This window comes from Prionailurus bengalensis, chromosome C1, assembly GCF_016509475.1.
Source record: "Prionailurus bengalensis isolate Pbe53 chromosome C1, Fcat_Pben_1.1_paternal_pri, whole genome shotgun sequence".
NCBI lineage: Eukaryota > Metazoa > Chordata > Mammalia > Carnivora > Felidae > Prionailurus > Prionailurus bengalensis.
In genome coordinates this window covers 143,044,545-143,060,256 of record NC_057345.1, presented here as the reverse complement: position 1 = coordinate 143,060,256, position 15,712 = coordinate 143,044,545, and the positions used below count along the sequence as shown (strand labels likewise).

The window sequence follows — 15,712 nt, the reverse complement described above, 5'->3', positions numbered from 1 at the left end:
TATTTATGAATATAACACTCTGGACTCATCACCTCTAAGGCATCCACCTAGAGTGGTTCTCCCAATTTCACTTGAGTTAATGTGGTGCCCTTTATCCTGGAGCCTATTTCTCTTAGTGACCATGAGTATTTAATTGTTAGCCTCCTGGCTGGGGTGAAAGACACAGGCTCTAATTATTGAATGATTTTCCCACTGGGTGAAGGTGAGTGTCCCTTTAGAGGAAATGTATCTTGGTCCTTGGTTTCATCGGGATCCTGTTTCTTAATGGAGGTGACCTACCTAAGTAGAGAGCCACAGCTATGATACGTGTTTTCCCATGATTTAAAGAAAAATGTTGAATAACATTTTCTGAGCCATCAAATAAGTATCTGAAGATATTAATTTCAATAAATGGTATTAGAGGAATTTAGTTGATATCTGAAGATAATTTTTGCAGGACATTTCAGTTGAGGAAGCAAGAATTGCAAATATCAATTAGCCAGCTCCATAATTATTATACACTCCTTTGGAAAGAATACTGCTGAGAGCCTTAATGTTTATGTGTGATGAAGAAACAAACACATTATTTTATGGGCAGCACAAATCATAATTTCATGAAAATATTTTATAGGGCATAAGGGACATTCAGCTAGATAAAGGTGAAGTGTGTGACTTTAGGAGGAGAAAGATTTTACCAGTTAAAGAGAGAAATAAAATAGCAGATACTATTCTGAACTTTAACTTATTTCCCAAGAGTAAAATAATCCTCAGTTTTACAGTAGAAGTGGAGTTATTAGGTATTCCTAGATATATTAAGTTCCATTCAGCAATTAACTTTCAATTCTCTATTTTTAATAGGCAGCCTAATCACCTAGCATTATGTAATTAAATTCATAAACTATCAGCATTTTAGTATCTTTGCAACGTTGTGTCCTGAATGGAATAGACCAGATCTTTTGAGCAGACCATTTGTGCATCAAAATGTTTTATTAAGTCTGATAGTTAGCGTTTTATTGTACATATCCTACTGTTGTACGTATATTTAAATGTTCTAGATGAATGAGGCTGACATGATTTAACCATTGAACTATCTGATATTTATAGAGTCAGCGTATGAGGCACAGCAACCACTCCACAGAGAACTCTCCAATTGAAAGACGAAGTCTAATGACCTCTGATGAAAATTATCACAATGAAAGGGCTCGGAAGAGTAGGAACCGCTTGTCTTCCAGTTCCCAGCATAGCCGAGATCATTACCCTCTTGTGGAAGAAGATTACCCTGACTCATACCAGGACACTTACAAACCCCATAGGAACCGAGGATCGCCTGGGGGATATAGCCATGACTCCCGACATAGGCTTTGAGTCTGCAGAAGCAAACAAAAAATTCATCTGTTGACAATTTGCCATAGCACTGCTAGGATAAACCAATCATCTTAACTTGGCAAGTACAGCACAGTGTTTCCTGTGCTTGTGGGCTGCTATCATTTGATGCTAGGTAAGGGGCAAAAAAAAAAAACCAACAAAAAAACATTATGCCCTTAAGTCGAGATGGTTATTAGATGCCCAGTCATATAGATATTTTTAAGCGCGGCATTTACATAACAGTACCTTTTGTTTTCTTCATTAGATTTAGACACATCGATTTGTAATTTAGGGTACTTATCAAGGCACATATAAAATAATTTCCCATGCTGGAAATTCCAAATGACCAGTTCCAGTTGGAACCAATTTATAAACCAATTCCTGTTGGAATTTGGGTGAATCGACTAGAAAGTCTACTTGAGCATGTTGTAGTCAATTTAAAAATCTGAAAAAAAAAACCAAAAAAACCAAAAACCTAATAAATGAGAAAATCAAAATACCAAAAGAAGCCAAAACCAGGTATGGTTTTATTTGGTGGAAGCTAAATTTACATTTAAAGTCAGAATGTATAAACATTTTAATATATGTTAACGTTGCCAGAATGGCTTTCAAACTCACCAAAAGTATTGATGATGCCAAAAAAAAAAAGTCTCCAATTAATGCAGAAATTATTCACTCTCCTCAGATTTTAATATTTTTGTTTCTTTCCTGGCACAGCTGTTGTATTCAAAGTGTTTTGCTTTGTGTTTAGTCACTACTGTTAGCTTGTCTGAAGTTGGCAAAAAACAAACAAACAAACAAACAAACCCCCTCAAAATTTCTTTAGCAGTGAGAGAGAATAATATAAAGAAGCCCAATCATAGCTGGTCACAGGAAATGGAAAAAGAGGAGTTGTTTCCCCTTTACTCAATCTGAGCATAACTACATACACAACAACATCCAGGAATCCGAAGTCAGACAGTAAGGATGGGCACAGAGCCTCCTGAGTGCGAAGCTAAACATCTCCAGATGGGAATTCATCTGTCCAACTTACCACAAACATGGGGCCCATGTTTCCTGCCAGCACAGTTGCATATCTTTCCATTGCTTCATTCAGTCTCTGTCTTTGAATATGTGAATGTTCTAGCCCTTCCCCAAATTCTTTATAATCATGCTAAGGACTTGTTTTACACGGAAACATTCAATTTTGATATTGAGAGCTGTGTTTATACAAAATAATGAAATGAAAAATGTGAAAACAAAAATGATGAACTTAAAGGCTTGCAATATAAAGCAAACTCACAGATTCAGAGTATATCTGTTCACTAAAATTATAGCATTTTTACTGACGAGAATTATAAAGAATTTGGAGATTGAGCTGCCTTATTTCTAATGAACACTCCTCTTCACCTGTGAAATCTTCACAGTTTTTTCCAGTGGCTGTAATTACGAAATTGGTGACCTTCTGTCTTATATTATCAAGGAAGCCTTAGATTCACTATGATCCAAGGAATTACTGAAAATTGACCCTTTTATATATTATACAAATATCTTTCAGAAAATTCTCTTGTTTCTAAAAATCCACAATGCATGCATTTTTCTAAAGCCCCCAAAGGACCAGGCATAAAAATCCCTTTGTACTGGTACATGTCACGAAGACTGTATTTTGAAAACAATGATAATTGATTTCTATTACCTTATTTTCTTCCCAAGCCTTTCAATATTTAGGCTTTCAAAGCATGCACCAGTTAAATAATCTTCCTCGCCATGAAAACAAGTTCCAATTTCTTGATCAGTTATACATCTCTTGACGCCCATGGTGACCTCCCACATTCCCTCTCCTCCTCCTGTTCACTGTGCATACTCCATTATGAACCTGTTTAGCTGATGATGGGGATGCCTATAATTATGTAAGTTATTTCACATATTTGATACAACTGAAAATATGGGCTCGGTAAATTCTAAAAGTTAACATGTGATATTGGCTTGTGAGTTCTTTTGTCATCTAATGAAGCTTACAGAACTTTCAGTTAAGACATTTCAAAGAGCTGTATTCATTAGGCACTTTAATAAACATATAACCTGCCATTACTGAATACTTTGTTAGAACAAAGAAGAGCATTTTCCAGCAAATGAAAATATATTTATTACATGTACAGCACATATTTGCATGAGAAAGAGAACATTAGCCAAAACATTTTTCTATATGCTTTACTGGTTTCTTGTTTGTGCGCATTCAAGTATTTAATTGCAAAGAGTGCATCAAGGTGATAAATTTAGACTAGACAGCTGTTCAGCTTTTTCTGTAGTAGCATTAGCAATCTGGTCATTTAACTACTTTAAGATATTTACATTTTATGGCAGGTAGCTGCAACAGCATTTACATATATTTCCTAGTCAGCAAGATTACCATATTCTTTCAACTTTTGAAAATCACTTGTTTTTAAAAACCTCTCAAAGCCTTGTTTCTAAGTCTCCCATGTCATATGCTAATAAAGAGAGGTCCGTTCAATATCTGTGCACAGAACCAATCTGTCGTTTACCATCAAGTGTCTGTACCTGTTTTGCTTTGCATTCTTATTCAAAAGCTAACAATCTTGGAAGGGGTATAAAGTATATTTTCTTGATGGATATATTTAAATTTTTACTTTGATTTGGCATATTCTTTTCATTCCTTTTGTAATTAACAAGTTTATCTTCTCCAAATGAAAAAGAAATATGCATTTCCTTTTTTTTAAGTGTTAGAGTTTACTGTGTAAATGATACTTAAATACACATATATACTAAATGAAAGTTTTATTTTTGCCAAGCATATCAAGCACCTTTGAAAAATACATATTCCTCAAATACTTTGTTTTTAACTGACTTCATTTCAAAATAGCAAATGATAAGCAGGAGAAACAAGTCTTACAATGTTTTAAGTCTGTTTTAACTTGTAGTATAAATCACATATTCTGTAACTTCAGTATATATATCAGAATATGTAAATTACATATTCTGTAATTTCAGTCTGCGAACATGTAACATTGTAGACACGTGTGACAATGTGGAAATGTAGTTCTGGAAAAAAGGGAATGCAATTTGTCAATCCTGATGTTAATTCTCAAGGCAATGTGACTCCAATATTATAATCAACAATGTTATCTTGTTTACACCAATATTTAAGGCAACACTTGGAAATGTTTATAAATGACTGATTATTCTCTCTTATCTTTATACAGTTCTATTGGAAAGAAAATTGAAATTAACAATTTAGACTGATAGTCTTTCCTAATAAGAGAGTCTTAATTATGTGACAATATGTCATTGCACTTAGTCCTTAATGAAATGAACTTTTTAAATATAAAACAAATTCTAAGAAAATTATTTGTTCCCTTTGAGTAATTTGTTAATTACTTTAATTATTATTGTCGTTGTTTGCAAAACGTATTTTTGGAATGTTAACCTCTTTTCATACCTGCATACTTGAACTTGTCTTTTGTGTGGGGGCCTTAAAATTCATACTAGGAAGCTAGGTCAGTGAAAGGGAGGGAGAGAAAGAAATTATGCCAAACGGTGGTTTGCAAATTTAAACTCTGAATGAACATATCACAAAATGTTGTTGAGACCCAGGATGTCAGTTAAGAATGTTTCTAGGCAACTTTAATTTGCATGCTAGTGTGTTTTTTCAGTTATACAATTTTATTTTGGTATTTGCTAAAAAATAAAAATGATGTAATGCCACTATAGAAATTGCCCTATATATTAATATTTATACTACCTCTTCTCTAGAGAAGACAATCTGTCTTTAAGGAGAAAAACACTTTTCAATAAGTAGTGATCAAATTTATTACTCTTACTGCTAACCCAGCTGCAAAACTAAATGCATAAATTCTTAAAATATACTTTCCCTTTAAATTTTAAACTGTATCCAAAATACTCTTGTCACCCTTCATTTCTTCCATGTTAGTGAAGTTTTCTTTGAATTGGTTCACATTTTACCAGCACACAAAGTTAATTTAAGAAATCAGTCATCAGAGGGAATAAAATAATCTGTAAGGGAATTGCCTTTGTGTGAAATTGGTTATAATATCTAGCTCTAAGCCTGCAAGGATAGATCCAGAGACTTGATATTTAAGTGCAGCTGGTTTGAAAATTCAAATTTTGATCCTTAATGTCTCCCGTGGACAGCCATTTACTAGGTGAGGGTATGCATTATCTTGGACTCCCATGTCATTGGAGCAAATTCCATATAAATGTTTTAAATAAATGGGAATGTACCCCTCATTTCTTTTATATTTCTGCCTTTGTGTTTCATGACAATGTTGCCTGTTGTTTTCTTTTTAATTATATGAAACTCATCTTTGGATGACTACATGAATGAAAACAGAGCAAATTATGTAATAAAATTTGTTTTATTAGTTCCTCATACCTTTAAATACTGTTAATACTTTGTTACTGAGTTACTTACTCAAATTGTGTCTATAGGACAAAGAGCAGGCCTCCTCTTTTAAATGATAATTATGAGCAAACCAGTCAATAAGATAGTTGTCTGCAGACAATAAGGATAACTTTTTTGTTGTTGACTTAAGCAGTCAAGTTAGTCAAAATAGTAAAACTGGCTCAAATGGGCAGAGAGCTACAGCATTCAAAAATCACTTTTTAAAGATTTCTTCTTTTATTAAAATGAACTTTCTCCAATGAAATACATCTTCTTTTGGCAACTATCTTTATCTACTTGTGGATCGTTTAATCCCAAATGCTTCCTGTAATTGAGGGACAAAAAAGACGATTATAAAATATCTCATCAGATAATCTTGAACAAGGGCTGTAACTCCCATTTACCGTGAAAAGCATATAAATAAGAGTGAATAACAAGACTGTTGGAGAGTCACGGTTACATATAAAAATTTTCCTCTGTTTCTTGTGACGTATGTAAAGCGTTTGCTGAAACATGGTAGAAAATGTTACCAATGAATTTAGAGTGGTCTGGGGTGTACGCTAATACATTCTCTTTGAAAATTAGGAGTTAAAATGAGAGCTATGTGAGAACCCAAAGTGGCTGGCCTCTAGCTTTTCAATTTTGTAAGTGTTCTTAGTTATGTTTTGAACACTCAGATTTCTCAACAAATGGCTATGTCTATATTTATGTAAGGGCCACTCTTGCCCTACTTGCATGCCATTTTCACACACTTTTAACTGAAGTCAGTGTGAATTCCGTATGCATAAGGGATGTATTAAAGATACAGGATCATTAATGCTATATTGTTGCATACTATTTTTCATATGCCTTACGATATTTTCTGGGACGTTATTAAAATGAAAGCATTTTATTGCCAAAATAAATCTATGTTGTTACTTCTAATCTGCATTAGCAGTAGAAAAATAAATAATGTAGCAAAACATATATTGTACAGTACAAAATTATAAAAGATATATATTTTGCCAATAATATGAAAATAGATTGAGGAGAAAGAAGCACATTTGTTATAGCACAAACTTAACAAAATCCACTGTTAAATCTGGCAGTCGTATTTTTTAAAAATATATAGATTTAATTCTAAGTTTTATCAGATTTATTTCATCTACCATCTTTTTAACTTGCTGCTTGATACTTTTCCAGCAATTTATTTCATAGCTTTGCAACCTGTGGATGTAATTTCTTTTATTTTATTCCCTTGCATAAACTTATTAAATGTTATTTTGTGATAAGATTCATATTATATTTACTGTTATTTCTGCTCCTTCAGTAACAACTACAAAAAGTATGGCAAGTGAGCTCATAGGGCTCCTCTGAATTTTGGACATACTTGAAATGTTTTCTATTTTTCACAGCCTAAAGTCAGAACAATAAATACAAATGTCCCAACAACAACAAAAAAGTATTTAGGGATTCTTCAATTTGTTTTGTACTGAATACTATTTTGAAACATGAGTTAAAGCCATTAGTTGTTTTTTTGACTGGGTGGCGGGAGGGAAAAACATACGTTTATTAACACTAAAAATAAACATGGCAAATTGATGTAAAAAGATTTTCCCTACTATTCTGAGGGCTGTTGATATCCCAAGCTATTGCTATATCTCCAGCTACTAAGTGGAAAAAAAATATATTGCCTTTGTTAAATAATGTTTTTTCTTTCTTTAAATTTCAGTTATTTATTTTAAAAATTTACCCCCTTTTATTTTTCTTATATAGGTAAATGTGTAGCATTCTACAAGGCATGCTGGGTAAAATATACTATGCAAATGTGTACAGTGCTGCATGTTTTGTTCTCCCTCTGCTTTTGTGGCTTTAAAGAAAAAAATGTGTTGTTATTTTTGTGAAGAAAAACATTTAACAGAGAAAATGCAGAGTGCATGCATAGAGTATCCTAATTTCTATGGATTTGTTTTATGGAATTTAAATGTGTATAAATCAACTGCATTAATTTTTTCTTTTATATAATAAATGAGAAAACACTGAAATCAGCCTTATACCTCTCCTTTATATTATTCTAGAGATATTTATGTCATTCTGGAGGTATGTTCCTGTACCTCTTGCAGGAAAAAAAGAAGCCTAAACATTTACCTCACAACACAGATTCAACTAAATGATGATTTCCTGAATACTCTGCTAGGATATATGAGTTATTACAAAAGAAGTATTATATTAGGAAACAGCATTTAAATTAAATCCATACACAGAGAGTATATTACAATATGTGTGTGTAAAACAGGATCAAATATAGTAGAGAAAATTAAACTAGGTAAACTTTATTGTTCCCGACAAATCTCTAAATGATTACTTTAATGTAGTAGTTACCAGAAGTTTCCAGAGGCTATCCTGTACCCATAAGCATTTCATGGATGGCACATAGCTTATCACTTGACATTTCATGTGCTCCATGTCAGTCGACCATGCTGTGAATTGATTGGCATTTGACTTTTTTCTCATTGTAGTGCGCAAGAAGTTCAAAAGAAATGTGCACTATGTTGATTATAATTACTGAATTAGAATTACACAGTGATTTATTGCAGCCAAGTTGTTTCACAAGCCTTATCTCATTTAATCCATCTGACCACCCTGGAAAATAGGAAGGGCATAGATTATTAGACCCAATTACAAATGAGAAAAACAAAGATCATGGTAACTTTTCTCTGCAAAATACTTTTGTCTAAAAATACATACATCAAATGTTTTTACACTGGTAGTCGTTTGAAGCACACAATGCTGGAATACAGTAAATGTTGACTAAATGAACGATACTTCAGTTATTGGAGAAATATTAAATAGGGCTGTCCTATCTATTAAGGCATTTCAACCAACAATCCGAAATTCCCAAATAGAATAATTGCAGCTCACTGCAACGACTCCATCAAGGCCATATGCCTGAAGCCACCTCTCTGGTCATTAACACATCTCTACTGATAGGATAGGTTGTGAAGAAAAATCTTGCTTGTCCTGTCATACAACATGCAGATTGGGATAGTGGTTAAACTGTAAGCCATAACTCCAGCCTATGTTCAAAGCCTGGATCTGGCAGTAACCAACTATGAGCTTGGGGCAATCACTTAACCTGCCTGTACTTTAATCTGTTTTTGTAGAGCAGTTTTCCTTTTGGTTACAGGTCACATTGTCTTGTGTCTTTGTAGGTCCAGTAATTTTGTTACTGGGTTCAAGGTATTGTAAATATTCCATTGTGGATGGCTTGTTCTTATATTCCTCTAAAAAATGCTGGACTTGTTTTGACAGGCAATTGTAGATTAGTTTGATCCTCTGAAGGTTTGTTTTTAAACTCCTTTAGGACTAGTCTAGAGTAGGATTTCTTCTTAGGCTAATTTAGCTCCTCTTCTAAGGTCTCTGGGGTGTCTACCGAATGTCCCATATATTTAGTGAGTTCTCTTCACTCTGATGGAAGGGAACTCAGATCATCCCTGGTCCTTAGTAAACTCTAAAAATTACATGTTTTACGGCTCCCTGGTACTTGTTTTTTTTTCTCAGAAATTGTTATTGGCTAGTCTCAGGTTTCTGCACGGATACAGGTTGATACATAGCCAAAGACTTAGTCGCTGACTTCAGCAGGCTTCTGGAGCTTTTCTCTGTACAGCTCCCTCCTTTCAGCCACTCTGCTTCACAAATTCTAGCTACCTTGATACCTTGGAACACTGATCTTTGTCTTCAACTCAAGGAGACTGCTAGACTCAATTTGAGTTCCCACCCCCTCTGTCACTGGCTAGGCATTGCCTCCAGGCAGAAAATCCAGGTAATGGTTAGACTCACCTCATTCATGACTCTTATCAGAGATCACAATCCTGTGCTGTATGTTGCCCAATATCTGAAAACAGTTGTTTTCTACATTGTCCAATTTCCTATTTGTTAATGATGGGAGGACAATTCTGGACTATCCCACTTTCCCATACCTGGAAGCAGAAGTCTCTTTAATGACATTTTGCATATTACTATCATCATGGATAGTCTTTAAAAGATTTTATAAGGAGTTTGTTTTCACAAATAGCTTTTACTACTTGACAAACATTTCCAATTACTGTACTTACATAGTGGTCCAAATTTATATTTCACCTATGGATCCTATAGTTGGACAATATTATATTAGGCAAATTCCCTTTTTATTTTATTTTCTTTCTTTCCTTCTTTCTTTCTTTCTTTTTCTTCTTTTTTTGAGAGCCACTTAGAGATAATCTGGCAGACTAAGCCCTAACTTTGCAAGTAAATATGGATATGATAACCATTTAATAGGTGGACAGAGATGTGTGGGGAGTTTGTAAAATGTCTTAAGAGCTGCCAAAAGTACCACCTACAGTGTGCAAGAATGGAAATATTAAAGAGTTAATGTAAATTGATTACACAAACAATATTGTTTTTCTAAATAGCCTAGAAAGAACTTTATTATGCAAATATAAACATAAAATGGATTAATGTAGTATTTTCTTTCCTTTCATATGTCTCCTCTAAATTTGGCTTTTGGGGCACCCGGGTGGCTCATTCAGTTGAGCATCCAACTCTTGAATTTGGTTCAGGTCATGATCCCAGAGTTGTGGGATTAAACCCCATAGCAGGCTCCATGCCAAGCATGGACTGGGATTCTCTCTCCACCCCCCCCCCCTCTCTCTCTACCCCTCTTCCCCACTCACACACACTCTTTCTCTCTAAAATAAATAAATAAATAAATAAAAATAAAATAAAATTTGTTTTTTTAACCATAAGCCCCAAAAGAAGTCAAAGGACTTCCTTCTTGCACAGATGTTTAAAAAGAGACACATTTTAGTCCTCTATGCTGCTCTTTGTATTACGGGTACAATTTTCTAGCTCAATTAAGAAGAAATGTAGACTGTCAAGGTCTTACTTGTTCTATATATTGAGACAAGATATTGTACAGCTAGTAGATGTAAGGTGGAAAGATGTGATTTACTGTTGATTTTGTTTAATTTCATTCAGATCTTGAGCATGGAGGGGCAGAAAAGTTCAAAATGCCTTTTATAAGTTTCACATTTTCTTCTTTCTTTTCTTTTTTTACCAAAGTTAAGGAGAAAGGGACGGAGCTGTTTCTGATTTCTTCGTGAAAGAAAAGTAAACAACTTTAGTTTCTCTTTTCCCACCTCTTGCCTTTAACAAGAGTAGAGACTAATTATCAGATTATCAAATGACCTCTTCATCGGATGACCTAGAATCAAAGAAAGACCTTAGGGACAAACCCACTGTTTTTCCTTATGTGAAAACTGAGGCCTGGAGAGATTAAGCCATTTACCCAGATAAAATATAACACGTGGAAGCAGAACTCTGATATCAAGTAACCTAATGGTTCACTTTTATGCTAGTTTCGAAATATCCCATAGTAGAAGGTTGATTAAATACAATGCGACACATGCAGAGCATGGGACATAGCTATTCTAGGTGTCCAGGCAAGGAGACTGTAAGAGCAGGGGAAAACATTTGACCTGCTGCGTAACCAGTTTGGAATAACGGAAATCCCAGCTGGAAAGGCTATTTGGGGCCATAGTCTGGAGAAAAATTAGTATCTAAGGTATTTGGACTCTCCTGCTCAGTTTTAGTGGCTACCGCAGATTTTTTTAACCCTAGGAGGGACTTGATCAAAATCGTTGCTGGGGCGAGATTGACTGGAAAGAGGAGGGAGATTGGATAGGGAAGAGCCCTGACGTACAATCCTTAAGTGCAATAAGTGATTGTGTAGGTAAGGCCACTGGCTTCAGCTGGATGGCAGGGGCAAGAGGTTTGAGAGAAAGAGAGAGAGAGACAGCGAGCGAGAGAGACAGCGAGCGAGAGAGAGGTTAAGCTTCCCTCACAGAACCCCAAAGTCTTTGCGGGGCAAGACGTGGAATTTTTGGTGTAGTGTGTATGAAAGACTGCGGATGAGTATTAGGCATTCAATTAACACATTTACATTATGGTTCCGTCGAGGAAATGCAGGGAAAAACATGAAAAGGGCAAGGACGTTAAAGCAAGTAGATAAAAGCTATCTGTCACAACCCGCAGTCCGCACTGCCTCGATTTCCCCCCGGGTTCAGTCCCGCAGGCTACAGGTCGTTCCGAAAAGCAAATGAAAGAGGGCCAAGCGGGCGCCCTTTCTCAGGCTCCGCCCCTCCGTCCGCGCGCCTGCGCCCTCAGGTCCCGTTCGTCCCGCCCCTTTCCTCCCCCGCCCGCGTGGTCGCCGCCACCGCAGCCGCCCGAGAGGAGCTGGGGGAGGACGGTGGCCCGCGAGGCTCGTCGCAGACAACGCGGCGGCGATGTCCGCGAGCCAGGCGAGTGCCGCGGCGGCAGCGGCGGGGCCTCGCACGCGGCAGGGCGGCCTGGGCTTCGGCCTCCCTCCGGTTCCCAGGAAGCGAGCTGGCGGCCAGCGCGGGACCAGCAGCAGCAGCAGAGGCGGAGGCACCGGCGCGTCTCTCTCCTCCCCTTCAGCCTGAGCCGGGGGAGGCCAGGCGGCCCGGGTGGCTGGAGGGGGGGTCCGCTGCCCAAGAATGGGAATTCTCTTCACCAGGATATGGAGACTGTTCAATCACCAGGGTGAGGGGTGCGGGCCAAAGGCTTACGATTGGGGGAGAGGGTCGGCCCTGGCCGGGAGGGTGGGGGGGGGGTGGTCTCCGAATACTTCCGGAATGTGGGCGGTACGACTGCGCGCCGTCTCAGCTCTGGGAGCGGGCTGCGTTGATGCTCGTCCGGGGGCTTTCAGTCCCCACTCCCGAGTTCGGGAATGGTTTTTTTCTTAAGGGACCTACTTGCGAAATCCATTCTGCAAATGCACCCATTGCTCCGATTTCGATTTGGAAAGGAAAAGGTTTCTTGCCCCACGTCCGACGTCCCTTTGTAGGGCCTGGCCTATCTTACGGCCCTTTTTCCTCCAGCAGTTGGGTTTGGACACCACATAGAAATGCTGGGGTCCTCTGGGATGAAGGTTATAGGTTATGGCCCGAGCCGCACCACTGAGCGATGGAGGGTTGCAGATTGCGGGAAACTTGAGGAATCGCTCTGGAGTTGTCCAGTACACCTCGGTTTATGAGCTCTCCCTGCACCTCCATCCCTCTCCTTGGGGAGACTAGTGCATCCCGAATGGCAATGGATCTCACTCCTTTTCCTATATTCATATTTGTGTTTAAGGTTAAGCTTAAGATCATTTTCCTGTTTGTGTTCCTTATTTAAGTGGAGGGTTTGGGGTTTTTTTGGCTGGATGAAAAGTGTTAAAGTGTTTCACTGAAAGCATGTGAAAACATGCCATACGAAACATTTGTTTATGTAGGTAACGAGCAAGTTACTACATACAGAATATATTATCACACAGGGATGCTTAAGTTTATCTGAACTCAAACATTGACTGGAAATGCATATCAGGTTTATTAAAATTTGTTACAAGATGAATCTCTAAAACTGAGGAAAGAGGATACAACTTTAACAAAACTCCATAGTCATTGAGATATACTATAGTTAGTGGTGCTCTTTTGTTCCTTTTTAACGCATGTTGGGTGATTTATCATTTCTGCTGTCAGTAACTTAGTTTGCTATTTTGTCTTGGGTGAGCTGGTGGTGGTGTCACATCCCAAAGTTTTCCAATAAAGACCTGAATGAGTGGTGGCATCTATTATGTACAGCGTATCCCCACTTTATCCTTCATGATCCAGTCTCCTATAAGAAGATGATAGGAAGGGAGCAGAACTGGAACTTGCAATTGCTGTGTATCTTAAAAAAAAAGAAAAAAAAAAAGTAGTGTAGATCACATGACACTCGGAAGAGCAATATTTAAAATGATTTTTCTGATATGGGAATTTTTCTTAAAATGGAGAAAACCAGTTCTAATCTGCCTGGTCTCTAGCTAGCTGTTTCTGTTGGGAGAGGGGAAGTGAGACATAGTCATTTAACCTCTTTGGGTCTAGATGTTCTCAATGTAGAACACCAGGGATCTTGGGTGAGTGACTGTGGAGCCTACAGATATTGGAAAGGTAATCTCTAGGTCTCAAGAATAGGAACTCACATTGCTGTAAAATCGGTAGTGTTTCTAGTAGATAGGATCTATTCTAGTTTTTACCTCCATAATTTTTGTATTATTTTTAGCAAAGCTAGTATTTCAGCTCTGCTATGAAATTTATATTGCTTGTTGATTGAGCTCTAGTCCTGCAAGAAAAATGAGATATCTCCACTTTCTATTTTAAGTCAGTGATAAAATTATTTGTGTCTGTAACTTAAGAATGAATTACAGCTTTGCCAACAGCTACTTGCAAGTAGTAAACAATAAGGATGTTACTGCATCGTTGCTACTAAAAATTGCTAATAGTGGTGTTCTTGTTGCTTGTATTTTGTGGTAATTTTTGACTGGACATTTCTTTCAGTGTTGGGAAATTAATAGTAAGAGGAACTAATGGAGTTAAGTTTTAGAAATTTAGATGTCAAAATATTGTGAAAATGTGAATAAACTATTCTGCTAAATGATGTGGCTGTTAATCAGTAGGATCATATTTCAGAATATTCACCATTAAATCTAATGTCAGATTTTGATGCTTTTAAATTGGAGATATGATATATATGTCAGATAGATCTTGGATGCTTTATTTTACCTTCAGAAGGTACAGGACACAATCCTATGTTCTTTTCACATAAACTCTTGGAAGGAAAATTTTAGGGGATTACAGAATTGGCTGTGCTGAGGGAACTTCATGCCATATCTCTTTTTTTCTGAAACACCTTTAGAATTTTTTTTTCTTTTCAGTTTAAGTTTAGCTTGGTTGAGTGCACAGTGAAAGCTAATTGCATACTTCTCAAACTTGAAAAACCAGAGGTTGCCTTTAGGTGATATTTAAATTCAATAGAATGTAAATTTTGTCCTAAATGGTGTTATATACATTATTTAAAGAAAAAATAATGTTTCAACAGTTCTTTGTAGTTATTCTTTGTAGTTATTCCCCTCAAAAGAGGAAACTGATGTTCCGGTGGAGTGATTTTCCTGGGCCACACAACTGGTAAATGCCACGTTAAAACACTGAAGAAATATGTTGCAGATACATGTCTTATTAAAGGAGAGATTGGCATAATTTTTTTCTTTGATTCTCCTCCCCCCCATTTATTGTTTCTCAGTTACTAAGTTATAAGTCTTTATAACAGTAGGACTTTGAAGAATTGTCATGAGTGTCTTTTAGTATAGAAGGGCTTGTGATCAGTGGTTTATTAAATATTTTTGAGCACCTGTTTGTGCCAGTTATTGTTGTAGGTGGTGGAAACAAAGCAGGGAACAAAACAGACAAATCTCCCTGCCTTTGTGGAGGGTTCATTCTAGTGTGGGGAGACAGGATATAAGCTAACTCCATCTCTAGAGATGAGATAATAATAGTTAACATTTGCTGACTTTTGCAAGGTTAGGTTCAACGCAGATTAGTTGATTTAGTCTTCACTTCAGTTGATTTACTCTTGACAACAACCCTAGGAGGAAGATTTCTCCCGAATTTATAGGGACAAAGAAACATTAAGTAACTTGCTTAAGGCACTACAGTTAAGAGACCTGGGATTTTAACTAGGGTCATCTATTGCCATAGTTAGTGCTCTTTAAAAAACAAATAAACAAAAAAACTTTCTTTGTGTAAGAAGGATTCACGTTAGCTAAACTTAAGAACTTTGTAATTTACGTGAACTATGAATAAGCTGTGAAATTTCCTTATTGATAGCCTGTATTATTCTTCTGATTGGCTCTTAGGAAAGGAGTAAGTTATGAATGAATGCTGATGAAGCTGCCTGTGCTTCTGGAGCCTGGTGCTGGGAAGGCCACCCCTGCTGCTGTTGGGGTTTTTTGTATGGGAGTTCAGCTGTGTAGAAGAGTAGAGTACATATGGAAGCTCAGTCAAAGAGATGGACTATGGCAATAAAATTTAGCTCCATAATCCTCATTCTTGCACGCTCTGTGGATATGGAGCTGGA

General features: G+C 36.9%; 2 protein-coding genes across 6 annotated transcripts in view; both read left to right on the top strand.

The window, feature by feature from the left end:
• The window catches only part of CACNB4 (calcium voltage-gated channel auxiliary subunit beta 4), a 253,636-nt gene extending 245,866 nt beyond the window's left edge, over nt 1-7,770 (top strand). For all 4 annotated transcript variants that reach the window (XM_043576711.1, XM_043576712.1, XM_043576714.1 and 1 more), the window contains one exon: nt 1,084-7,770. In XM_043576711.1, the coding sequence (XP_043432646.1) occupies nt 1,084-1,344 (261 nt within the window). In that variant the 3' untranslated portion in view covers nt 1,345-7,770. The remainder of the gene's footprint in view (nt 1-1,083) is intronic.
• Nucleotides 7,771-11,918: 4,148 nt separating this feature from the next.
• ARL5A (ADP ribosylation factor like GTPase 5A) overlaps nt 11,919-15,712 on the top strand; it is a 41,031-nt gene continuing 37,237 nt past the window's right edge. The window contains exon 1 of one of the 2 annotated variants that reach the window (XM_043576710.1): nt 11,919-12,322. In XM_043576710.1, the coding sequence (XP_043432645.1) occupies nt 12,277-12,322 (46 nt within the window). In that variant the 5' untranslated portion in view covers nt 11,919-12,276. The remainder of the gene's footprint in view (nt 12,323-15,712) is intronic. The other variant, XR_006296827.1, reaches the window with a different exon arrangement.